The sequence below is a fragment of the Phyllopteryx taeniolatus genome, chromosome 4, assembly GCF_024500385.1.
Source record: "Phyllopteryx taeniolatus isolate TA_2022b chromosome 4, UOR_Ptae_1.2, whole genome shotgun sequence".
NCBI classification, from domain to species: domain Eukaryota; kingdom Metazoa; phylum Chordata; class Actinopteri; order Syngnathiformes; family Syngnathidae; genus Phyllopteryx; species Phyllopteryx taeniolatus.
In genome coordinates, this window is record NC_084505.1 from 18,264,103 (window position 1) to 18,289,417 (window position 25,315).

The 25,315-nt window shown below is 44.8% G+C and overlaps 1 protein-coding gene across 1 annotated transcript; it reads left to right on the forward strand.

Moving 5' to 3' along the window:
* Positions 1–3,898: 3,898 nt before the first annotated feature.
* akt3b (v-akt murine thymoma viral oncogene homolog 3b) lies at positions 3,899–24,080 on the forward strand. The gene is made up of 14 exons (XM_061770166.1): positions 3,899–4,039; positions 8,896–9,098; positions 10,072–10,197; positions 11,090–11,201; positions 12,523–12,667; positions 14,228–14,359; positions 15,349–15,414; positions 15,499–15,567; positions 16,611–16,733; positions 17,305–17,433; positions 18,904–19,118; positions 19,737–19,824; positions 20,899–21,001; positions 21,941–24,080. Exons 2-14 carry the CDS (start codon positions 9,053–9,055, stop codon positions 22,024–22,026), a joined length of 1,440 nt encoding a protein of 479 aa, XP_061626150.1. The 5' UTR covers positions 3,899–4,039; positions 8,896–9,052; the 3' UTR covers positions 22,027–24,080.
* Positions 24,081–25,315: the final 1,235 nt, after the last annotated feature.

Sequence of the window (25,315 nt, forward strand, 5' to 3'; positions counted from 1 at the left end):
GATCCTTATTTTGTAATTAAACACATATTTACAGATTTATAAAACATGACAAAATATGAATAAATAATGAAATGCTTCTGTGTTAGTCACTGATGGTGTAGTGGTACACTTGCCTGACTTTGGTACAGGCAGCGTAGGTTCAGTTCCCACTCAGTGACGGTGTGAATGTGAGTGTGAATGGTTGTCCCTCTCCGTGTGTGCCCTGTGACTGACTGGCGACCAGTTCAGGGTGGAGTCCGCCTTTCGCCCAAAGTCAGCTGGGATAGGCTCCAGCGCCCTGGGACCCTGACGAGGATAAGTGGTGTTGAGAATGGATGGTGGGTGGATGTTTCTGTGTTTTATAAATTTATTAGAATGCGTTTGTTGTACTATCTGTACATGTGGAAAACATGATACCATGTTAACCTAATGACAAATAAGTACAATTTAGACAATAGCGCTTGGAATTATTGTTTCAGAAAGAATCCCAAAATTCCATCTATCCATCCATCCATCCATTTTCTTCCGCTTATCCGAGATCGGGTCGCAGGGGCAGTAGCTTTAGCAGGGACGCCCAGACTTCCCTCTCCCCGGCCACTTCATCCAGCTCATCCGGAGGATCCCGAGGCGTTTCCAGTCCAGCCGAGAGACTAAGTCTCTCCAGAGTGTCCCGGGTCGTCCCCGGGGTCTCCTTCCTGTGGGACGTGCCCGGAACCCCTCACCGTGGAGGCGTCCAGGAGGCATCCTAATCAAATGCCCAAGCCACCTCATCTGGCTCCTCTCAATGTGGAGGAACAGCCGCTCGACTCTGAGCCCCTCCCGGATCACCAAGCTTCTCACCATCTGTTCAAAAGTCAATGTTTTTGTGTTCAAAAGTTAAATTAAACATGAGTCTGACCTTTACATCCGCCTCGCAGTTCTGAGGTCCCGGGTTCAAATCCGGCCTTCCTGTGTGGGGTGTGCATATTCTCCCATTCCCGTGCCTGTGTGGGTTTTCTCTGTGTACTCCGCCCGCTAGGAATCCTGCCACATTCCAAAAACATGCATGGTAGGGTTAATTGAAGACTCTAAATTGTCCGTAGGATGTGAATGTGAGTATGAATAGTTTTTTTTTTTGTTTTAATGTGTGCCGTGTGATTGGCTGGTGATCACTTCCGGGTGTACCTTGCCTCTTGTCCAAAGTCAGCTGGGATAGGCGCCAGTACACTCGTGACCCTAGTTCGGATAAGCAGTTCAGAGAATGGATTGATGGATGCAGGGGCGTAGCTGGGCTGGGATGACGCCCTGCGCGACGCCCCTACATTGCGACCCCGGGGGGATGCATTGCCGCCGGAAAAACAATTATCCATAAATATGCGCCCTGCGCGACACCCGTTCATTGTGCTAGTCTGGTCGATCGTCCGTTTTGGAGTGTCCCCCAGAGAATACTGCCCAGGTTACCCATATCAGAAACCGCCCCTGGATGGATGGTGTCTAACTTGGTCTAACCTTTTCAAAATCTCAAATAACTCTATTGGTTGCCCCACAAGGTGGCACTTCGAGGTCATATTTGGAAAAAGGGTGGCACCAGAGAGAGCCAATCACAAGCGTTAGCTTCAGAAGGAGGAATTGATGGTGTGTCACACAATGTAGTCCGCCGGCCCTCGCTTGAAAGTGGCTCAATATCTTCTCCCAGCGTGGCTGCCAAATTGTAGAAACTGGGCCTGGGGGCAGTATTATGTCAGTCAGCCTGTGTGTCGCATTGCCGTTTGATAGGAGGATGATGCTTTGGTGTCCTTTGTTTTATATTTTTCACTATGTTTTGTTTTGGAAGAAGAAGAAGAAGAAGAAGAAGAAACCACAGCAAAGAAAAAGTGCTTTCTCTTTAAAGCAACAGAACAGGCCAACGCGTCCACACAACGTGTTTATCCTTTGTGGGGGTGTCAAGTTATACTTTTACACGCATCATTGGGCTTCTGTGAGGGCACTAAATACTATCAAACTAACTTCCCAGAGGATTTTCCCTTGCTCCCTCCTGTTTTGTTTGACTTTTTTTGTCTTTTTTTCCAATTTGTCTGCATTGTGATGAGTTTGTACTATGTCCTAATGATCTTGGAAATCTATTATCAATAAAAAAATAAACTATAAGTGTTGTTTGTTTCTCCACTTTTCCCACTCCCACTATTGTTGCCACAGTCTAGTGCTCTCTTAAACCACAGTGGACAAACCATTTCGACTGATGGAGGCAGCACTTCATACACATGTCAATTAGTGTGGATCTGTGCGCTTGGCACACGCAGTTGTCACATAGCCAAACAAATAACACCACCCCCACCGCTTTGAAAACTTCGATGAGCATTCCTTATCAGAACCTAACACCGTTAGCCATTGCTTGACTGTGCATACAACAAAACTCAGTGCAGCTCTGCTTACCTTTTGGCTTTGACAAGTGTTTTACACAGTGTCGCCGGATAACAAAAGAGTTACTTGGTTGTAGTGTTGCACCAAATACCGATACCAGTACCAGATCGAGGTATGTAATGTAAAAAAATAGCACAGTACCAAATAAGAACGAATGTTAAACTCTACTGCATTACATCCAAAGATATGAGTTTGTGGAATAATTGTACAAATGAAGTATGTGTCAGACTTGAGCCAAATTAAAAATTAAAAATCCAAATACTGAACGGCTACAAGAAAAACCCATGATCCCCAGCTTTATTGTTCTTTTTGTCCTTGTTTATTGGCCCATGGATTATTTCTTTTGTGTGTCCTGTAAGATCAATGTGAAACTAAAGAGACCTTTGTTACTATGAACGATGTCTGGAATTGTTGGACTCGAAAATTCTTTGTGATTTCTTCCTATCCCTTTTGAACATCTTGAGTTTCATAGTTTTGTTGTTGTGGTTGTTAAGGATTAAATGTATTTTTTAAAATTGATTATGGAATCCTTTGTGTTGTCTTTCTTGTCACCCAATTAAGCAATTTATGAGTTTCTATGCATCCATAAATGAGAATTTGTGATGATTTGTTGTTTATCCAGTCAAGCCATTTGCCACCTTTGTGTTAATCATTGTTTAATAACAACTTACAACAATGGAGTGTTGTGCCTGCAGTCACACTGGGAGCAGGTTTGTCAAACAAAGAGTCCCCAGTCACAAGCGAGGGTGCTGAGGGGTGGGGGCGTGGGGGGGGGGGGGGTACTGGGGTGGAGTGGGTTGGGGGGGGGGGGGGGTTGGGGGGGGGTGGTTGTCAATGGGTGCTAGATTTTGGTAAGCCAAAAAGTAGTATGAATGACGAGTAGAGTGGGATCATCAAATTGTGGCAATTTGTATTTATTTGTTTTAATTATTCTACATTGTGATGAAGTTCCCCACTGCAGCTAAGTGAGAACAATCAGGTGCACATGAAGTGAACACACACGCAGACACACACTTGGGGGGAGACAACAAAAGCCAGGGACCAACAAAAGCCCTGAATGCCATGAGGAGAGTGATGCTGCCTTCATGTGCACTCCGTAAAGCCTCAACTTAAAAAGGACCAATCCATTTGGCGCAACAGTAAATAAATATATGTCCGTTGTGTACGTTTCATCATACACTGGGAACCTGACGCGATGTAACTCATTCAACTGCCAGTCCTCCATGTTAACATGGATATTTGAATTCAACAGCGGACAATGGCAGTGAAATTTGTTAATGTCAAAACAGACGCGGACGAAGTTGCGTTGTGGGGGGCGAGTACGCACACGTCCTACAGCTCTTGAAGGCATCAGCAGCAGCCTTCCTGGTCGGTCAGATCTGGCTGTTTGCTCGTGACGTGCCCAGCCGAGCTGAGCCGAGCGTGAGCGACGTTTCCTGGCAGAGCAGCGGAGGGACGCGAGTGGTGTTTGTCTGTCTGTCCGCCACCGCCGCCCTCTCTCCGTCCGTCTGTCCGTTTCGGGACTTGTGACCGGCGGCTATGGATTCGTCCGCCTCCTGCTCTTCTCGCCACTGAGGGACCGTCGGATGCTCCAGCAGCCGTCGAGGCGGCGGAGGAGGAGGACTGGGAGGGGGCATCCCGGTCGTTCTTCGACCACCAGGTGAGACGCTTGTGTCATTTGTGTCGCGCTTGACAAGGGCCCCCATCCTCCTGGACGTGATGGAAGGAAGGCGGCTCTTCGTCTTTCCGGGGCCGCGTGAGGGAGAGCAGACGTCGGGGTTGATTTTTTTTCTGTATTTTCTTTTTTTTTTATTATGGGGAGGGGGGGGCGATACTCGTTGTGGCGGCTGGGAACCGAGGTTAGCACGCTAGGCTAGCTGCGGTTAGCGGGGCTCGGTCGTCGGCTACTCGGGGAGGGATGCTTTCCGCCCGGGGGAGATGAGGGCGAGTCACGGCCTAGCCCCCCCTTCTCACGATTGCTAAAAACACGATTCGAAATAAGATGAAAGCAGCATCCCCGTCACTTTAGCTTAGCATCTAGCCTGCCTCCCCCACCCCCCCCCTCCCTTCCTCCTCCCGCTAGCATCCTCTGGTCGAGCCGCCGAAAGGAAGGCGCCTCACGCCCGGCGAAACACCAGACCGTCTCCCGCACGCAAGCCAGACGCCAGGCCGGTAAACGGCCACCGGGCGGTTTCCCAACGTTGTCCGACCGGCAGACATTTGCTCGCCTTGAAATAAAATGGAAGTACGCCGAGCGGATGTTGTTATGTAACAAATAAATGACACCACACACGCCCTTGAAACAAAAGCTCTGGTTCCGTTTGTTTGTTTGTTTGTTTGTTTGTGTGTTTGTTGGACGCACACCACCGCGGCCTGTGGATTAGAACCGTCCTGCTTGGGTGGTGGCGTTTCAGGTACCACAACACCGGCTGCTCGGCCATTGTTGTTGGGTTTGTTGTCATCCTCCCCTGGAGGACCGTCAAAGTGCGGCCCAAGCCTTTATGGAGCCCGAAGCAGAATTAGATTTGGGGGCACCCCACTCCCACCATTTTTAGATGTTTACAGGATTCCCCCACATTTTCACAGTTAATTAGGCAATGGCGAATACACCTATCCTCCATTATTTGCTGAACATATCACCCATTTGATGGTTTTTCGCTCAGGCAAAAGCAATAAAAGTACAGTGGGGCCTTGATATACGAAACACTCGACACACAACTCAACACAAATCATCTTCCCCCATTGGAATGAGAAGAAATGCAATTAATCAATTACATTACCCCTGCCCAAAAAAAAAAAAAACCCTCAAATCTTTGTTTTTACTTAAAAAAAAAAAAACAGAACTCAATAATATTGTACTTCATAAAAACACGGAGTAACAAGTTTTACAATTCAATGGAATGTGAAGCATGAAACAAGTTTGTGCATCATGATCTAATGCTGCATCCAATTTAGTGTGCTGCTCCTTCTGGTGTGCTCACCTTAACCACCGGGAGGCAGTATTGTATACAGTGGCACCTTGAGATACGGATGACCCAATTTCCGAGTTTTTCGAGATACGATAGTCATTCGGCCGAATTCTTGCTTTGACTGGTGCGCAAATAATTACACGTTGTATATTTAAAACAAGCAAATGCAACGAGGTTTGCGTGTTTGAGGGTGTCCCACTTGCTTAATGAAAATGTCATTGACATGCTAACATCAGCATCGACAGTCGCGATGCAACGGGCTTTTGAATGCATATGGTGAAACAACACATGAAGACAGGCAATATAACAATACACACAGGCATATATTCTTCATCCTCTATGTAAAATGACTAATATTATTGCAGCAACTTACTGAGTGGTAGTGCAGTGGAAGAAGAAGACAGCTATTCTTTGTTTGTCTGCATGACTGTATTGCAGTGGTCCCTCGAGATACGATTTTAGTTCATTCCGTGACCATGCTTATGACTAAAATCTCTCGTATCTTCAATCATCTTTCCCCATTGAAATGAATGGAAATGAGATTAATATGTTCCAGCTTTCGGGGGAAAAAAAGCTCTTCCAAAGGCATACATAACTGAGGAGTCTGAGGACTGTCATATTTAATGTCAATATATTTAATGCTGCACCATTTGGGCTCAAATATCAGTTACTTAACGGGTTATATACATTTCCCATTCGGCCTATGCTTCAACATTCGCATTAAGCTGTAGTGCGAAAGGCTCACCTATGTGTTTATTTGAAATACACGTGTAATTAATTCTCTTAGTTTTATGTTTAATTTGAACGTAAACTTCAACTGTGATTGGCATTATAAACAGTTTTTTGAAGAATTGTTCTCTATTTGCCAAAGAGCTGCTATTGTGACGTTGAGTTCACTGCCACCATCAAGCGCTTGTATCTCAAGTTTGAGCTTGCAAGTCTCAGCAAAAGGAAAAAAAAGACGACAGAAAATGGCTAATAGGAAAGTAGTAAATGGTGTTTTGACAGGTTGCGATTTGGTGACGTACATGTCAGCGTTCTCGCACTTCCAGGGATTTTCTTTTTTAATGATCTGCAGATGTATTTTTGAGGGTAATGTTGTAAGTAGCAACGTGACAACATTTCCTCATGTGTTTTGAGATTATAGGGTGAAAACTGCAGCTGGCTACTCGTGTGGACTGAATGGGCGGCAACAATGGGGAAATGACATGTCAGTATTTTGAGGGTAATAAGCCTGTCAGCAACATACAGTATTGAAAAAAGGCACTATGAGCTAATTCATTATGGAACAGTGAACTTAGTTCAAAATTTTGAATTATGAACTGAACTTGTTCATTTTTGGAACGGTGAACTGAACTTTGAACTAGTTTGCGTAGAAAATGTGTTTTCCCCAACACTGGTCAGCGGCATATTGGCAGAATGAAAGTGGCACAGTTTTGGCAGCATTTTAGTAGCAACGTGACTAATTGGTGCCACCTTGGAGGAATTTTCTTAAAAAACAAAAAAAAATGGAATGAGCACTTCAAATAAATTTAATTTAAATCCTCCATACAAATAAATTCATGATCCCCCCCCGAAGTACATGACACGGTGAAAACTGGTTAGCACATGTGCCTCACAGTTTTAAGGACCCGGGTTCAAATCCGGCCTCGCTTGCGTGCAGTTTGCATGTTCTCCCTGTGCCTGCGTGGGTTTTCTCCGGGTACTCCGGTTTTCTCCCACATACCAAAAATATGCATGGTAGGGTAATTGAAGACTCTAAAGTGCCCATAGGTGTGAATGTGTGTGCGAATGGTTGTTTGTTTCTATGTGCCCTGCGATTGGCTGGCGACCAGTTCAGGGTGTACCCCGCCTCTCGTCCGAAGATAGCTAGGATAAGCTCCAGCACGCCCGCAACCCTTGTGAGGATAAAGCGGTACAGAAAATGGATGGATACCAAAAACATGCATGGTAGGGTCATTGAAGACTCTAAATTGCCCGTAGGTGTGAATGTGTGTGCGAATGGTTGTTTGTTTCTATGTGCCCTGCGATTGGCTGGCGACCAGTTCAGGTTGTACCCTGCCTCCAGCACGCCCGCGATCCTAGTGAGGATAAGCGGTTTGGAAAATGGATGGAAGTACATTCTGCTGCCCGCACCACTTCTCTCACTTATAATTAGGGTTGGGCATCGAGAATTGAGAACCGATTGGAACCGGGACTAACGTTCGGTTCTCTCGGAACCGTCCATCCATCCATCCATCCATCCATTTTCTGAGCCGCTTCTCCTCACTAGGGTCGCGGGCGTGCTGGAGCCTATCCCAGCTATCATCGGGCAGGAGGCGGGGTACACCCCGAATTGGTTGCCAGCCAATCGCAGGGCACATAGGAACAAACAACCATTCGCCCTCACAGTCACACCTACGGGCAATTTAGAGTCACCAATTAATGCATGTTTTTGGGATGTGGGAGGAAAGCGGAGTGCCCAGAGAAAACCCACGCAGGCACGGGGACAACATGCAAACTCCACACAGGCGGGGCCGGGGATTGAACCCCGGTCCTCAGAACTGTGAGGCTGACACTCTAACCAGTCGTCCACCGTGCCGCCGCTCTCGGAACCGTTCAAATTAAAAAAACATTTGGTTCCCAGTTTCGATGCCTACAGTCCACTCACCACAAACAGGAAGTGGCGCAAACCAATGAAGATGCGGCGAAAACCAACAAAGACGAACGCGCACAAAGATGTGCTGGTGAACAAAAGTCTGTCTTAACTTTGTTCAAATTAATGACCAGTCGCCTCAGTGCAACACTTGGAATAAGATTATATTGTGCAAAGGAGGCTTTCATGATGTGTAGCGTCTGACGGACTCCGAGCCTCAGCCTACACCGCGCCTACTTTTTGGACCCAGCCCCCTAAACGGAATCGGAATCGAGAATCGTTTGGAACCGGAATTGAAATAAGGAACCGGAACCGCTCAAATTCAAACGATGCCCAACCCTACTTATAGTGTTCCATTTGTGCTCGTTAAAGCTGGAGTATGTAACTTAAGCTTGAATTCTGCATTACAACAAAAGAACAGAGCCATCGCTTCAATATGACGTAGGCAATACATGTTATGCCCCTTACTGTCTGTGTGATACAACATGTTTTGAATTTTAGCTCCATGTTATCATCATACTGGCACGAAATTAGCAGAATGTTACGCGCACCTTAGCAGAACATTAGTTCAGAAAATTAACAGCCTTTTGACCATGTTGAATGAGGACATGCTAGTTTATTTTCCTTAGAATTAGTGGCAACGATTTCTAATGTGTGCAAGGTGACCGGTGGGAGAGAAGGAGGAAGTGAGGAAGGCAGAAGGTGATGGAGGGCAGGCCTACCAGCAAAAGAACAAACCAGGAAGGATGAATCAGAGGCAGAGTAGGAATGGTCGAAAAAAGAAAAAGAGGAGAAGAACATGACGGACACGAGGAAAGGCGAGAAGAAGGCAGTCTCGGGAAGGAAAGAAGCAATCGAGGAGACAGGAAGGAAACAAACCACTGACCTCTGCTTTGTTTTCTTTCCTTCCAGACAGACTCACCAGAGCTGCGTCTGACCACAGAAGACGAAAAAGAAGAAGAGGGCACAAGAAGAGAGGGAGGAAGAAGAGAGAAGGTGACACAAAGGAGGCAAGGACTGGCCTTCATCCTGGGAGAATCTGTGACGAGGCGGAGGAGGAAACGCCACCATGAGCGACCAGAACGTGGTCAAGGAAGGATGGGTCCAAAAAAGAGGTGACATCACTACCCATCAATAACTTCGTACAAATGTCCGGGGGTCCAAGTTGGAGCTTGCGCAATCATTTTCAATGATGTGGTATCTTTTTAAAAGAGAACTACGTTGAAGGGAGGAGCAGCCTTTCCTATAGCCAGGCTGTTGAATAGAAAAGTAGTGCTTTGCCATTATCTTGTGGCATCTATTGGCTATGATAAACTTTTTTTTTTGGGGGGGGGGGGGGCCTCAATTATTCCTGAATTTGCGTCATTCGCAGCATGTTTCGCTCTCCATCCCCTGCAGATAGTGGAACAGCAATATATAACTGTTTTGTTTCAAAAGCGGTATTGTTGCAGGAATGAATTAGTCATTTTTTCCAGAACGTGTGTTTTTTTTTTTTTTCTGAAAATATAGTTCTATTTTTTTTTTTTTTTTTTTTTTAGAAAATAAAGGTGTGTTTTCTGGAAGAAAAGGCGTAATGCTTGGAGAATAAAGTTGAATTTTTGAAATTCACTTGTTAAAATATGTCTTTCTTCTCTTGTTAAACCTTCATTTTACTGACAAAATACATCTTTGTTCTTGTAAAGATTGTGACTTTTTTTTCCTAAAAAAAAAAGAAACTATTCTACTAACTTTTTTTTCTATAAAAAATATGAATTTGTTCAAGTAACACGACTTTTACGTTGAAATAGGCAACTTTCTCATTCATATAGCCTTTTGGGATGCACATGGTCGTTATGCTTAATTGGCATCTGGATTATGATGGGTGCTTGGAAAATGTCATCCCTTGACTCCAAAAGTTTGAGAAATAGTGAATTTATCAATCAAATCATTGGTTGGCCTGCAGTCCTTCAGTTGCCCCTGAATCTTAATTGAAAAGATTTTGGGTAACTCCATCCGTCAGTCCACTTTCTAATTTTATAATCAAGAAAAAGCCTGTTCTAAGGGTAAAACTGGGTATTTAATGGTTGTGTGTCACTTCCTGTGGGGTAGGCGAGTACATCAAGAACTGGCGTCCTCGCTACTTCCTGCTGAAGACGGACGGCTCCTTTATCGGCTACAAGGACAAACCGCAGGATTCAGACCTGGCTTACCCGCTCAACAACTTCTCTGTTGCAAGTAAGACTAAAAAATGCTGAGCACTGTGCTGCTCCAAAAGAAGTACCGTGAACCCCATGTTTATTGAGGGGGATACGTTTCAGAACCGCTAGCGATCCGTGATATAGAGAAACCACATAAAAAATAAAGATTGATCCCTCGCACACACTTTAAACACATTTAAACTTATACAATATTTTGGAAGTGTTCCTTAAAGCCTGTTCTCACGCTTACTTTTAAGAAATGGAAAACTATCGTATAACATCACTTTGAGGAAGCAAAAAGACTTTCATGCATGCCTGCCTCATGCGATTTTTAATTTTTTAAAATTTATTTAGTTTTTTGTTGTCACCCCAAGTTGGAATTTACCATAAAACTTGACACGTTAAACAAAAACTAATTCAACGTGTATTTAAACACAAAAATGTTCAACCAAACAGCATCATTTAGTCCGATGAAAATCCGCTACCTTGATGCTAACACAATGCAAAATGCTATAGACATGTTAACATCAAGCATTAATTGTTACGGTAAACCTTTGAATAACTGCTACTTAACACACATAGAGCAGCAACACATACAACAATACTCACAGGGATACAGTATATTCTTTTTACTGTTGGAACGATGACTAATGAAGGAGATTAGTAGGGGACCTTCTCTGCCTCTTCTTGCTCTTAATCATGCTGCATGTCTCCTGAAGAGCTAACTGCTGCCCGGCATATTGTGGCACAGTGTGGTACTACACTGAACGGTCTTTCCTTTATCATGTTAAAACCCAATCAAAAAAAACCCGATCGCTTCTCCACGATATATCAGGGCTCCAAACAACGCACCACAATATAGCGAGGGTTCACTGTAATTCTTGTGTGACGTGTGCGCATGCCTGCGTGTGTGTGTGTGTTACTTTCAGAATGTCAGCTAATGAAGACGGAGCGTCCCAAACCCAACACCTTCATCATCCGTTGCTTGCAGTGGACCACCGTCATCGAGAGGACTTTCCACGTTGACACACCTGACGAGAGGTGAGCCTTCATCGCTCCTGCTCGATGTGCTTCTCGCCATTAAATCGCCTTAAAGCTCTAATATGCGATATATGGCTCCCCCTACTGCTGGAATTCAGCATTACAACAAAGCGGTCTGCTGCGTTGTTATGATATAGGGTGTGCCGAGTCCAACTGTCCCCGTCTTCCCCTCTCCCAACCCCTTGCGGAGCGGGTCACTAGCAAGTTAACTTACACACACGTTAAAAGAAATGAGCTCAACTAAAAGCAGTAAAAACAGATCAGTAAGGATGAAAAGAGTGCTGGGTTGTGACCACGTGACCACCCACACAGCTGCTGACAGGCAACGGCTCCTCGAAGAGAGGTAGCTGTTGTTCATTTGTGGCAATTTTAATTATTGTTTTCATTTCAACACTAATTATTGTATGACTATTTGATGCTACAGAAACGCAAAGTCATATTTTTAGTGAGCGTTTTACAACTATGCTCCGCCTATTGCTCGCCAAAAGGCCTCATTTCCGTGCGGTCATTTCCTTCTACATCATTTTGGGTGCGCCACCAACTGGGCCAGCACGGGAAATGAATCAGGCATTCACTAAATATATAAATAAATAAATACAGCAAGATGTTAGAGGAGCTGACAGGGTTAATCAGCGTTTTGTTATCTCTAGAATTGGCTTGGGTGAAAACAAATCTTTATATATTTTACCCAAAAAAAAAAAAAAAAGTAGTGTATTCCAGCTTTAAAATAAAATCTCTTGACTTTATTCACAGAAATCTACATTTCTATTTAAATATTTTTTTCCCTTTGCATATAGAAAGAGAAAATGATAATGACAGTATTCAAAACAAGATTCTTTTTTTTTTCAATTTATTTTACTGGGCCTTTAAAAATGACAAATATTGTGGTGTATTATTTTAACCCATGTCATCATTTTGCCCACATTTAGTGATGGAGCGGTCTTATATTTGATGGAAATGCCCTTAAAAAGTCAATCTGATTGATTGATTAATAATAATCTCATCTAACTTGAAATACAGACCATCATTGGGATGAATTGTTCTGCCAAACAAGAATGTCACATTTTTATTGCAGTTTTGGTTTCTTTATTGCCTGGGTTGGTGGTTGGCATTCACGCTGGTGCTGGCTCAAATGCGACTTACTTGTTGTTTTCCTCTGCCGGGGCACCGAGAATGAGAAGTGAGAAGAAAAGCAGGAAACTTGGGTGTGGGGGGGGGTCTGGACCAAGACCAAGGCCGGCGCGCAACAACAACACAAATGTGGATTCACTTCACTTCGCTAACCACGCTAACGCCACTGTGCCATTGAATGAATCGGCAGGGACGAGTGGGCGGAGGCCATCCAGATGGTGGCGGAGTCGCTGGCCAAGCAGGAGGAGGAGGGCATCCTGTGCAGCCCCACCTCGCAGATCGAGAACGTCAATGAGGAGGAGATGGACACCTCCATCAGCCACTACAAACGGAAGGTTTGTCCCCACGTTCAATTAAGTTTGATTTCTAGAGATTCCTAATGACCTTATTCACTCCCGTGGACATTTATATTAATCATCTGGAATTCAAGCGCATACCGTCACCGACTAATATGTTTGTCAAGTATGTTTTTCAACGGGTAGGCAAGGAAGTGGGTCTCTCTCCCCCAGCTTGTTCATGAAAGTCCACCGCAATGACTAACAGAAGCCAGTTGATCACACCGTTGCGTCAATTTGGATTTGAGATCAGCGCAACTCTTGAGTAGAAGATAAAAATTAGGCGGTGAATCTCGGCCTGTTGCGTCGATTATGAGGGAGAGAAATGTCAACACATTGGAAGTCAGAGTATGTGCGAGGTAGTCGAAAGGGTGTGTTGTGATTGTGAGAGAAGATGAGGCAATTCATGGAGTGAATGGCCAACGCCATGAAAAAAAAGCCACTGACGTTCAACTCGAGACATAGGGCGAGTCAGCATCGCTAATGGGTTATTTCTTAGTTGTATATCTGTAAATGCGTGATCATTTTGCCATCAGAATCCCTTTCTCAGTCTTGTTTTACTGTGTTATAGTTTCAGGTATCACAAAAGCAAAAAATATTCGTGTCAAAGTCAGTGTTCTGCTTGACCTGTCCGCTTTTTGGTCAGAAACTGGTGTTTTTGGTGAAACCAACCCATGTTCTAAAGCTCATTACTCAAGATCGGTCCATTGGTCCTTAATTGTCACAGAACACAATATTCTGTGGCTCTTGCAAGATCAGTCAAAATGCTCTAAAACGGCTGGCAATATGGGCAACTCGGCTTTTAATAACGACTGGCAGTGAATGAGCTCACGAAACCTTAATTTGACACACTTGTAATCGTTCCCTCTTCATCCGCAACTTTGTCAAAGAAACAAAAGAGCAGAGGCTGAGCCAGGATAGAGGGAGCGAGGAGATGATAAAGAAAAGGATAGGAGAGAGAAATTATATATATATATATATATATATATAGAGAGAGAGAGAGAGGATAGAGTGAGGATATACAGGTGTATATATATATTTATAGAGAGAGAGAGAGAGAGAGAGAGAGAGAGAGATGGGCTAGAGCACAGATGGGATAGAGGGATTTCAGATGGGATAAAGAAGCAGTGTGGAGTGTATTTTTTTGTATTAGCAAGAATAATGTTATGGTGATTAGCAGTAGAGTATTAGCTAAGCAGACACTATGAATTCTGAGGGAAATGCCAGATTGTAGCAGAAGTAAAAGTGTTGCTGTTTTTGGCTGGAGAAAGAGAGAGGTTTAAGAAAGAAAAAGGGAAGTAAAAAAATGTGAACATGATGCAGCAACTCAAAGTATGTAACAGTCCAAATGGAAACCGTCAAGTATCGTCTTACTATAGCAGTAAGCACATATAATGCAAACATTGCACCCCTGGAACAGTAAGTCACAGACGTATTTGGAGAAAATGTCTGAAGTGTCAGTCCAACATCTGACACCCCATGTGTAATGTGCACCCACATTTTAGATGGCTAACATGTCTGTTTTTTTTGTTTTTGTTTTTTTATTAACCTGCACTGCAGACAATGAATGACTTTGACTATCTGAAGCTTCTGGGCAAAGGTACCTTTGGTAAAGTCATCCTGGTGCGAGAGAAAGCTAGCGGAACTTACTACGCCATGAAGATCCTCAAGAAGGAGGTCATCATTGCCAAGGTACGCAACCTAATAGAAGGGCTGTGCCTTAGCATACTGGTAGTACAAATTATTATTTTTATTATTATTTTAATATTGGGCAAAAAAAAATAAATACAAGACAGCAACTGGTGTGATGGAAAATACACCATAGTTTCCTAGAACTGGGTCAGGGTAATACAAAAAAGTAAGGATGAACTACTGTATATAGAATATGAAATGCAGCCTTAATACGGGCCTAAATATGTTGAACACTGAGTGATGCGGCCGAAACAGATTGAAATGTCGTGCAGTTTGCCGGGTTCGGGCACTGCTTTCGATGAGTGGCTGACCGTTGGCCACTGGTTTTGCTACAATGAAAAAGTTTTCATCGCTGGCAAAAATTCACAAAAAACAACAACAACATTTCAAGGTTTTAAGCATAAGTGAAACCCAGCTGGCCAGCAACTGCCGCCAAGCCATACCAATATGTATACTGTATGTGGTGTTTTACAGTATTACTCAACTATATTTAGAATTTCATATGTACCTGAGGCTACAAAGAAATGCATGGAGTATATTTTGCCAAAATGTATGGGTGCAGTCAGTAAATGGGCAATCAATCATTAAAATATCCACACGCTCTCCGTTTCCTTTATTTGTGGCCATCTGTTCCCTCCTTGATAATCATGCCATGTTTTTGTGGTTTAATAATATAATAATTGCATACACTGTATTGTCTTTGAAGCCTCAAAACCTGATACAGAGGTGCAGTTTTTCCATTGCAGTGTGTCGGTAGACGTGCCGTGCTTAATCGCTAGTAGTCCGGTGAAGTCGGCAACTCATTTTTTTCGTTTTGTTTTTTTGTGATGGTCCACAGGTCAAATAATATGTACTAATGTGTAGGTTCCACGCTTTTAAATCAATGCAGGTTAAAACGTCCGCCCAGGCCAATGAAACACTATGTAACAATTAATATGTTACATGATGTTATATGATGTGTGACATGCTTGATTTCTACATCCCGACAGGATGAAGTTGCTCACACGCTGACAGAGAGTCGGGTATTAAAAAACACTCGGCATCCATTCCTGACGGTGAGTGTTGTCATTGCGTGAAGTCATAAAGGATATGTTAAAAGCATCATATCATGTACGCTATGTCATATGTGCCGCACGCAGTCTCTCAAGTACTCATTCCAGACCAAGGACCGCCTCTGCTTCGTCATGGAATACGTCAACGGAGGAGAGGTCAGAAGATTCAACATTATGATTTTTTTACACTCTTTTCATTTACGAGGAATCTCTATAAATGGCCGTCAGCGTTTATGACATTAGTTTCATACGTATGTCACATTTTAAGCTACATTTATGCTGGCGAATGTGACTTTTCAAATGAGACCTGCTGTGTTTCTTACACTGTTTCGCAACTGTTACTGAGCCAAGGGATGTACATATTTGGGATTAAAAGAATCAGACATGGATAGATGAATAAAGATGCATTATTTGTAGTCGGTAAATAATAATTTTCAGGTAGACATCGACCAATATGTTTTTTTTTCAGGGCCGATACCGATCAATAGTAGTAAAGAAAGCCGATAACCAATATTTTGAGCATATATTAATTTGGAGTAAAAGGAAAAATATTGGCATCAGAATTTTAAATAATCCCTAGATCAGACTACAGGACTGTAGCCCTGATATCGGCCTGATTTGCTATCCCAGGCGATTTCCCAGATCAGCCCTGACATATTTTGTCAGGACCAACGAAACTTCTTGTCGTGTGACATAATCCACGACCAAAGATTTGGCCCTACTATGCCAAAATGAAAAGTCTAGCATGTTTGATTATTATTATTATTATTTTTTTGATAGCTTCCGTGTAGTGTGTCACATCAGCGACAACTCTCGAAGGCGCACTTTGACGTCGACCAATAGGATTGCTTGCGTATTGTGACCTGCGCATCGCCTTCCGAGCTTGCCGTTATCAACATACTTTGTTGCCGTTGTCAAAATGTATTCACACGCTCAAACCAATGTTTACCGAAGCTTAGAGCATGATTTGACACGGGGGTGGTTTCTGATATGTCTCCCCAGCCCTGCACAGACACGGGACACCGTAATGTCCCGGTTCGCTGGGTTGTGTGTGAAAGGCACAATAAATAAATGGCTTCTCTACTGGTGCGCCAAATTGGCGAAAAGGCAGTGTGAAAGGGTTTTTACGCTTTCTCTCTTTTTTTGAAACCTCTGCATTGTTGTGATGTAGACATAAAGTTGTTGTCTTTTCTCCACAGCTCTTTTTTCACCTGTCACGGGAACGAGTGTTTTCCGAGGACCGCACGCGTTTCTACGGAGCCGAGATCGTCTCCGCTCTGGACTACCTGCATTCTGCCAAGATCGTCTACCGGGATCTTAAGGTGACAATCGTCAAATGCATTCTTGTTGTGATGCACGTTTAATTACAACGTATTCCCCATCTTTGAAACAGCAGTGCACCTTTTTTTATGAATTTTTCGCAATCCCATATGCTTCACGCTGGTCATGAAGTGTATTTTTCAATTAACTTTTTCAAACAAATTCGATTCTATCGTGGTTTTTAAGGACCAAGACCCGCCGCAACTTACAAACATTTGCAAATAGTGAACTCCCACCCTAAAAATGTTTATCATTGCTTATATTAAGTGTAAACCCTAAAAACGACGATGATCCTAAAACACTGTCATTTCAAACTCGTCTTACAACATTACGCTTCGAAATAAATGGCGAGAGTTGACTGTATTTCCCCCAAAAATATTATCTTTTCGAGAGGAAAAAAAGTTGGATAAGCGGTATGGAAAATGGATGGTTTAAAAAAAAAAAAAAAAAAAGTCGTATATAAAAGGGTTCTAAATGTGTCAGTTGGGTTATGTGCTGTGGGTTGACTGTACTTGGTTGTGGTGTGACAGTCACATTTAAAATGGGAGCTTGCATTTATGTTGTTGTGCGCAGCTGGAGAACCTGATGTTGGACAAAGACGGACACATCAAGATCACCGACTTTGGCCTGTGCAAAGAAGGCATCACCGACACGGCCACCATGAAGACATTCTGTGGGACGCCCGAGTACCTGGCGCCTGAGGTCAGACCACAACAGCAACACTGCAACACACTGAACTTCAAACAATATCATGTTAATATTAGGGATGTTCAATATGACTTTTCAGTCCCAAACCAGTACGAGTATTCACTCTTGTGTACTCACCAATACCGAGAACCAGAGGTGGGAGTAAGTCACATATAGTGTGTGCAAGTCACAAGCCATTCTCAAGTCATAACCTTCAAGTCTCAAGCAGGTCTCAAGTCACTGTAGGAAAGAATCAACTAATTCCCCACTAAATTTCAAGTCGAGCCTAGTCATTACTTGGTTTAAGCAAGTCGCAAATCAAGATATACAATCTTACTCCAGTCGCAACATATATTGGAGTGCTATTAAATAGTTTGTTCACAAATCATAACACTAAAAAAAGTATTCACACCTTATAAAAGTTAAATGAACAACAACTGATAGTATGATTGGTTGAACTTATTGCACTGAATTGTTTGAAAGTTTTCAAACTCAATTTATTCTTAAGTATTTGGCAAGCAAGTCGCAAGTCATAAAACTGGCAAGTCGAGGCGACTCGAGTCAAGTCGTTTGAGTCGAGGTGACTCGCACTTTAAGCATTTAATATAAACCTTATCATGATACTAAGGCCCGACCGATATGGATTTTTTTTTTTTTTTTTTTTGGGCCGATTGCGATATTTGGCAGAATAAAATTCTGATGACCGATTAATCAGCCAAATATATAATGAATAAAAAACAAATATTTTTCGTCCCTTTATGCTTACAACAATACATATATGAATAACAGGCAGAACATTTGACTGTTTTACAATTCTTTGTCCTTGAGTATTTTTTTACTTTACAACATAGAGAAAAATCGTCAAAAATCTGATATGTTGACGGATTTTATCGTGATTGTTTTGTTGTTTTTAAATTGAATGTATGTAGGAGTGTCATTATCTTTGTCTTATGTTTGAATATTAATGTGTAAAAAAACACAACAAAAAAACTTTTTTTTTTTTTTTTACGATTTGAAAAAGAGTAGTATTGGCCAATTAAATCGAACATATACTTAAGCATCGTGTGTTAATGGGTATAATATGAGGATGGAGAAGGATGAAATTCACACAGCCATGCATGTCATTTAGTTCCTGATGGTATGACAGCCACAAGAGGGCTCCGAAATGGCAAACCAAAAAAAAGTATCGGTGGCTAGTATCGGCAGCTTTTACGAGTACCTGATCATTGAAATAAGGCCGATATGGGCCCAAATTGGTACCCGCCCATCCCTAGTTATTATAACGTATTTATTTGTTCAATATTTACTTCGGAAAGTCTACACCTGATGTAATTATGCGACAGCCATGACATCATTAACGGCACCCGAGTAGTGTTCCAAAACAATTTTTGATTTGACTTATGACTCAGCTATATAGTCCAGGATATGGAGTGGACTTTTTCTAGCGCACGTGCACTGTCCCTGATGGTCTGTGTTCGGCGTCAGGTGCTGGAGGACAACGACTACGGCCGCGCGGTGGACTGGTGGGGTTTGGGCGTGGTGACGTACGAGATGATGTGCGGCCGCCTGCCTTTCTACAATCAGGACCACGAGAAGCTCTTTGAGCTCATCCTCATGGAGGAGATCAAGTTCCCGCGCACGCTGTCAGCCGACGCCAAGTCTCTGCTCTCCGGCCTCCTCATCAAGGACCCCAACAAACGGTGAGGTGGGCATGGGATAAGATCACGTGAGACCATGAGTGATGTCATCCGCTTGAAATAAGAAGAATAAGAGGAGCAACTTGTTCACCCCGAAAGCAATTTGGAGATTAGGATGTATGACGAGCTCCTCTTCTTGTCTTTCTCCTCCTCTTGTTGTTCTCCTCTTTTTTACCTTCATCTTTTTCTTCTCTCCTCTTCTTCATTGTTCTCATCCCTTCCTCTTCTTCTTCTGCACTCTTCTTCTCATCTCCTGCACATCCTACTCTTCTTCTCATATCCTCATTTTCACCTTGTCATTCTCATGCATTCTTCTTTTCTGTTCTGCTTGTCCTCTCATCCTCCTGCTCTTCTCTTCTTCCCATTCTCCTTCCTGTCATTCTTCTTTTACACCTTCTGTGCTCTTCTTTTCTTCCTCATCCTCTTCTTCTCCTTCCCTTCCACATCCTCTTCTTGTACTACTACTCTTTTTATCCTCCTTTCCTCTTATGATCCTCCTTTTCATCCTTCTCTTTTCTGCCTACTCTTCTTCTTTTCCTCCCTTTCTTCTTCTTCTTCTTCTCTTCTCTTTTCTTCTCCATTCTTCTTCTTGTCCCCCCCCCCCCGTCTTGTGGCCGCCAGGCTGGGTGGGGGACCGGACGACGCCAAGGAGATCATGCGACACAGTTTCTTTGTCACTGTGGACTGGCAGGATGTCTACGACAAGAAGGTGAGACCAGTCCCTTCGTACACAATACTTACTACAATCTCATAATCCAGCAGATGTGTCATGTCTATTTGTCATCACCGCTGTTAGTCCCGCAATGGGGAGATTCTGCATTTACAGTAGCAAAGTGAATAATAGAAGACGAAGTATAACATCAATTGGTTCACGTTTGTCCACAACCAAGTTTCATGTTCACGTTCATGTTTGTCAACAATTGTCGTCATCAGTGTTTCACGGTTTTTGACAATTGTCAATCTCGACGTCGTCCCTGTTTGTCAGCAATCCGGTATATGCGCAACTTACTTCAGCAAAACGGGTAAAAGCACTTCCTCATCACTCAAGTGAATGGCAAAGGGGGACCGTGACAAAGCACCTGTGGGAACTTGAGATGACAGATGACAGCTGTTTGAAATCGTTTAAGACCTCCAGTATGGGGGAAATGATTTGGCGACATAAAGGCAATATAAAGAATCTGAATCAAATGTCACAAATGATTTGAATTTATTTACCAATAAATCTTGAAATTAGGGTCTGGAAAAAAGTATGACATTTTGAAATCTCAAATGTGTAGGAACCTTGTTGATGGGAACGTTGCCCTCACCAACGTGGCCGCCACACGTAGGCATGCCACTTAGCCAGGCTGCTACAGCACGCTGGCGTATCGAGGTTTCTGTTCATGTCTGTGTATTGCTGTTAGCACTCTGAAATCACTCCGGCAACCACAGTGTGCCGTCTGATGCCACAGCGACGCTGCTCTCAAGTCCCAAGTGCGGCGTCGAGTCTTGAACGGCCACCTAAAACCTCACGATGCGACCCAATATGGCATTTCGTCGTCAACGCCGCACTGCGCCGTGCAAAATGCAGCATGAAAAAGATTCAACGGAAATGTGTCACCCAACCCCTGGTGTTCAGTGGAACCCAGGTTAAAAACCACTGGTTTACATGTTGTCTGTTTGTTGACAAACGTCAACAAGGTTTCTCATTTTGTCAGCAAAAATCAAACGTCGATGTTGGCTGTATTTGTCACCAATCAGCACCTTTGAGGTGACGCGTTTGATTGACATGCGTGTGTTTCAGATGGTCCCGCCCTTCCAGCCTCAGGTGAGCTCTGAGACGGACACGCGATACTTCGACGAAGAGTTCACGGCACAGACCATCACCATCACACCACCCGAGAAATGTGAGGGCGCTGCGGCCGCGTGCACTCGTGCGCTTGTCGGGTGTGGTCGTGTCTTTACGTGTGGTTATGTGTTTCCGTGTGTCTCCATCCATGATCATGTGTTGTCACGTGTTGATATGTGGTCATGTTTATTCACATTTGATATCATGCGGTCATGTGTTTCTGTCTGTGGTCTTGTGTCAACATTTTGTTCATGTTTTCCATGTCTGGTCATGTTTTCCATGTGTCAACGTGTGGTCATATGTGAGGTCGTGTTTTGTCACATTTATCACATGTGGCCATGTGTTTCCACATGTGGCCATGTGTTTTCACATGTGGCCATGTGTTTTCACATGTGGCCATGTGTTTCCACATGTGGCCATGTGTTTCCACATGTGGCCACGTGTTTCCACATGTGGCCACGTGTTTCCACGTGTGGCCACGTGTTTCCACGTGTGGCCACGTGTTTCCACGTGTGGCCACGTGTGGCCACGTGTTTCCACGTGTGGCCACGTGTTTCCACGTGTGGCCACGTGTTTCCACATGTGGCCACGTGTTTCCACATGTGGCCACGTGTTTCCACATGTGGCCACGTGTTTCCACATGTGGTTCTGTTTTTTCATTTGTGGTTGTGTGTCATGTGGTCTTGTTTCCACATGTTTTCATGTCTCCATGTGTGGTAGTGTGTCAACGTGTGGCGGTGTTTCCATGTGTGGTCATGTGTTGTTGTGTGGCCATGTTTTGTCACGTGTGTCAACATGCGGTCATGCGTCTTCATGTGTGGGTCCATACGTAAGGTCCTAATATTTCCATGTCATGTTTCCCCGCGTGTGGTCATGTGTCAACATGTGGTCAAATGTTTTCATGTGTGGTCCTTGGACCAAAAAAACTTCAGAACCCTCGGTTAAATGATAGGTCACTAACAATGCTAACGCTTGTTTTTGTCGCATGTGTGCGCAGACGACGAGGACGGCATGGACGCCGCAGACAACGAGCGGCGGCCTCACTTCCCGCAGTTCTCCTACTCGGCCAGCGGGCGCGAGTGAGAGCCCACGCCCCGCTCCTCCTGTCCCGACCCGGACCCGAACCCTGCGCTAAACCCAACCCGCCTGCCTCGTCTCTACCGGCGGCCATTTTGAGGAAAACACGTAGCCATTTTAGGAAAAACCAGTACCAGTCTCTCCTCTTTGTTGTCCCGGCGGGCAGGCGGACGGACGGGCGCAGGAAGTCGGGAAGTCTCTCGGTGGACTTTAAAAAGTTTTTTTGCACAGTGGCCGCGCAACCACACTAAACACGAGTCGGCCACATTTTTCTGCAGAAGGCTAACTTTGTCCTTATTTATTTTTTTCCTCCATCTCAGTATTACCTTCTTCACGTCCATCTCATCCTCGTGCTGGTGATGATCGCCCTTTATTTCTTTTTGCACTGGCGACAGAAGAAGTAGTAGACGACGAGGCACTTCTTTTTCGGGAACAAAGCACCAAAAACGTTGCCTTACACGTGCCCACCTTCGTCGCATCCGCACGCCCTTCGCTTTGTTTTACTCAAGACAAATGTGCATGACTCCTGGTTCACCTCGACCGAACCACATACACGCCGCGCGCGCGCACAAAATCCTCTCTTGTTCGTTGTGAAGCCGGTTGCCATGGAAATACACGTTCTCAAACAAGGAGAAGAAAGAAAAACGTCTTTAGCATTCCTCTCGTTGTCGCGGCGTGACCACTCTTTCGCACGCGTACTATACACACAGAATCACCTATGTACACACACACACACACGCATATACAAATACATACTCATACACACAGGCACTGTCTTAGCCCTGTCATTTTCCCAGCGCCATATTTCAGGAGTTGTGCGTCAGGTGAGCCGCCATATTGAAAACTTGTTCAAGAAGGCTATTTTAAAGGCTAACACGTTGGCATAGTCCAGGGAGCGCTTGATTTGCGTTTGTCCCAGATTTCACCACCAACGCGACTCATGAGTTACATTCGCGTCAGTCCTGACATGTCGAAATCTCTGCCAGAACGCTATTGATTATTGTTTTGTTGTTGATGCTAATGTGCGGGGAAGGCGCGTCAGTCCAATTTGTTGAAATGTTATTCCATCCAGCAGCTTCTACCTGTAGCTTGCCAGAATGCTGTTGAATTGGAAATGCTCGAGCGCTCGATTTGTGTTTTTGTCTCTTGAGCCCGTTTGCGTTTTCCACCGCCGCGACGCAGAAGTTGCGTGCTAGCCCACATTCCCGACATGTTAAGCTTATAGTCTGCAAGAACGACGGAACTGCAAGAGGTCGACACATTTGCCACCGGCAAAACTCAGGAGTTAGGCGTCCGTTCAGCTGAAGTCTCGCTCCAATCCAGCTTCCAGTCTGCCAGAATGCTATTGATTTGTAAAGGCTAATGCTAGCGCCGAAAGAAACATCAGGTCGTGGCCGTCCGGTGGAAGTCATCCCAAACAGAAGAGAGATCCTGATGTTCGCGGCTTCGTCGCCAGATGTGGCGCGCTTGTTGTGCGTTTTGTTCAGTTTCCGGCACGCACTCTCGTCGGCATTCCGAGGACGACCAATCACTTTGAGTGTAAACGACGCTTCCAGACGCAGAATTCCGTCTTGTTCCACAAACATTCCCGTGAGATGATGACACTGCCCCCGTGTCATGTACATAGTTATGCAATTCTCTCTCTCTCTCTCTCTCTCTCTCTCACACACACACACTCGGTCTGTCGTCGTGGAGACGGGTCTCAGCCCCGCCCCCATTTTCTCCGTTCCCATGGTTCCCGCCAGAGACGTTTGTTCACCGTGACGACAAAAGAAGGCGATATATTGAGGAGGGGGGTTGGCGGGCTCCGTCAGGCTCGCTGACCCTCTTCCTTTCTTTTCTTTAACTTGGGTGAGCTGGGAAAAAATGAAAAGCACCTCGGGAAAAGTCGCTGGATGATGATTAAGTCATTAACTGGTCTTTTGTTTTTCTCCTTTCGTTTTGTTTTTGGATGGTTTGTTTTTGTTTTCTTACCAAAACGTTAGAGCAAGAACCCAGTAGTGGACTTGCTTTGCTGTGCTAGTATTTATTTTCAATTAAATTAAAACAAATACATTTCACACTCAGTCTTTCTTTTTTTGATGACATTGAGCGATGAGATTCCCGCCTCGATGGAGCTCATTGCTGCCCCCTGTTGTCACGACTGCGGTGTAACACAAGTGGGGACTCCCATCATTCTGCTCGGGGACTTCAATGCTTACGTGGGCAATGAGAGTTAGACCTGGGAGGAACGCGGTGTTCTGTTATTGGACTTCTGCGCTCATCACAGATTGTCCATAACGAACACCACGTGCACTTGGCACCAGGACACGCTAGGTCGCAGTTTGATGATTGACTTTGTGGGCGTGTCATCGGACTTGCGGCCGCATGTCTTGGACACTCGGGTGTAGAGAGGGGCGGAGGTGTCAACTGATCACCACCGGGTGGGGAGTAGGCTACGATGGTGGGGGAAAGATGCCGGTCCGACGTGGCGGGCCCAAACGTATTGTAAGGCAGAATCCCGTTAGAAGGAGTTACAACTCCCACCACCGGCTGGGGTCTCTGAGGCGGGCTCTTCTATCTCTGGGGTTGAGGTCACCGAGGTGGTTAAAAAGCTCCTCTGTGGCAAGACCCCGGGGGTGGATGAGATTCGCCCGGAGTTCCTAAAGGCTCTGGATGTTGTGGGGCTGTCCTGGTTGACACACCTCTGCAACATTGCGTGGTATCGGGGACAGTGCGTCTGGATTGGCAGACTGGGGTGGTGGTCCCGCTTTTTAAGAAGGGTGTGCTTCAACAACAGGGAGATGACACTCCTCAGCCTCCCTGGTAAGGTCTATTCAGGGGTGCTGGAGAGGAGGGTCCGTCGGGAAGTCGAATCTCAGATTTAGGTTTGTTCAGTGTGGTTTTCGTCCTGGCCGTGGAACAGTGGACCAGCTCTACACCCTCGGCAGGGTCCTCGAGGGCGCATGGAAGTTCGCCCAACCAGTCTACATGTGTTTTGTGGACTTGGAGGAGGCGTTCGACCATGTCCCTCAGGGAGTCTTGTGGAGGGTGCTTCGCAAGTATGGGGTACCGAACCACCTAATACGGGCTGTTCGGTCCCTGTACGACCGGTGTCAGAGTTTGGTCCGCATTGCCGGCAGTAAGTCGGACACGTTTCCGGTGAGGGTTGGACTCCGCCAAGGCTGCCCCTTGTCACCGATTCTGTTCAGAACTTTTATGGACAGAATTTCTAGGTGCAACCGAGGCGTAGAGGGGGTCCGGTTTGGTGGCCTCAGTATTGCATCTCTGCTTTTTGCAGATGATGTGGTTCTGT

What these genes read in the sequence shown, in the direction of transcription:
- akt3b (XM_061770166.1), top strand. Translation starts at nt 9,053, where the DNA reads ATGAGCGACCAGAACGTGGTCAAGGAAGGATGGGTCCAAAAAAGAG. An exon ending in AGGATGGGTCCAAAAAAGAG is followed by an intron (nt 9,099 to 10,071) that starts GTGACATCACTA and finishes CCTGTGGGGTAG; the next exon opens with GCGAGTACATCAAGAACTGG. An exon ending in CAACAACTTCTCTGTTGCAA is followed by an intron (nt 10,198 to 11,089) that starts GTAAGACTAAAA and finishes TGTTACTTTCAG; the next exon opens with AATGTCAGCTAATGAAGACG.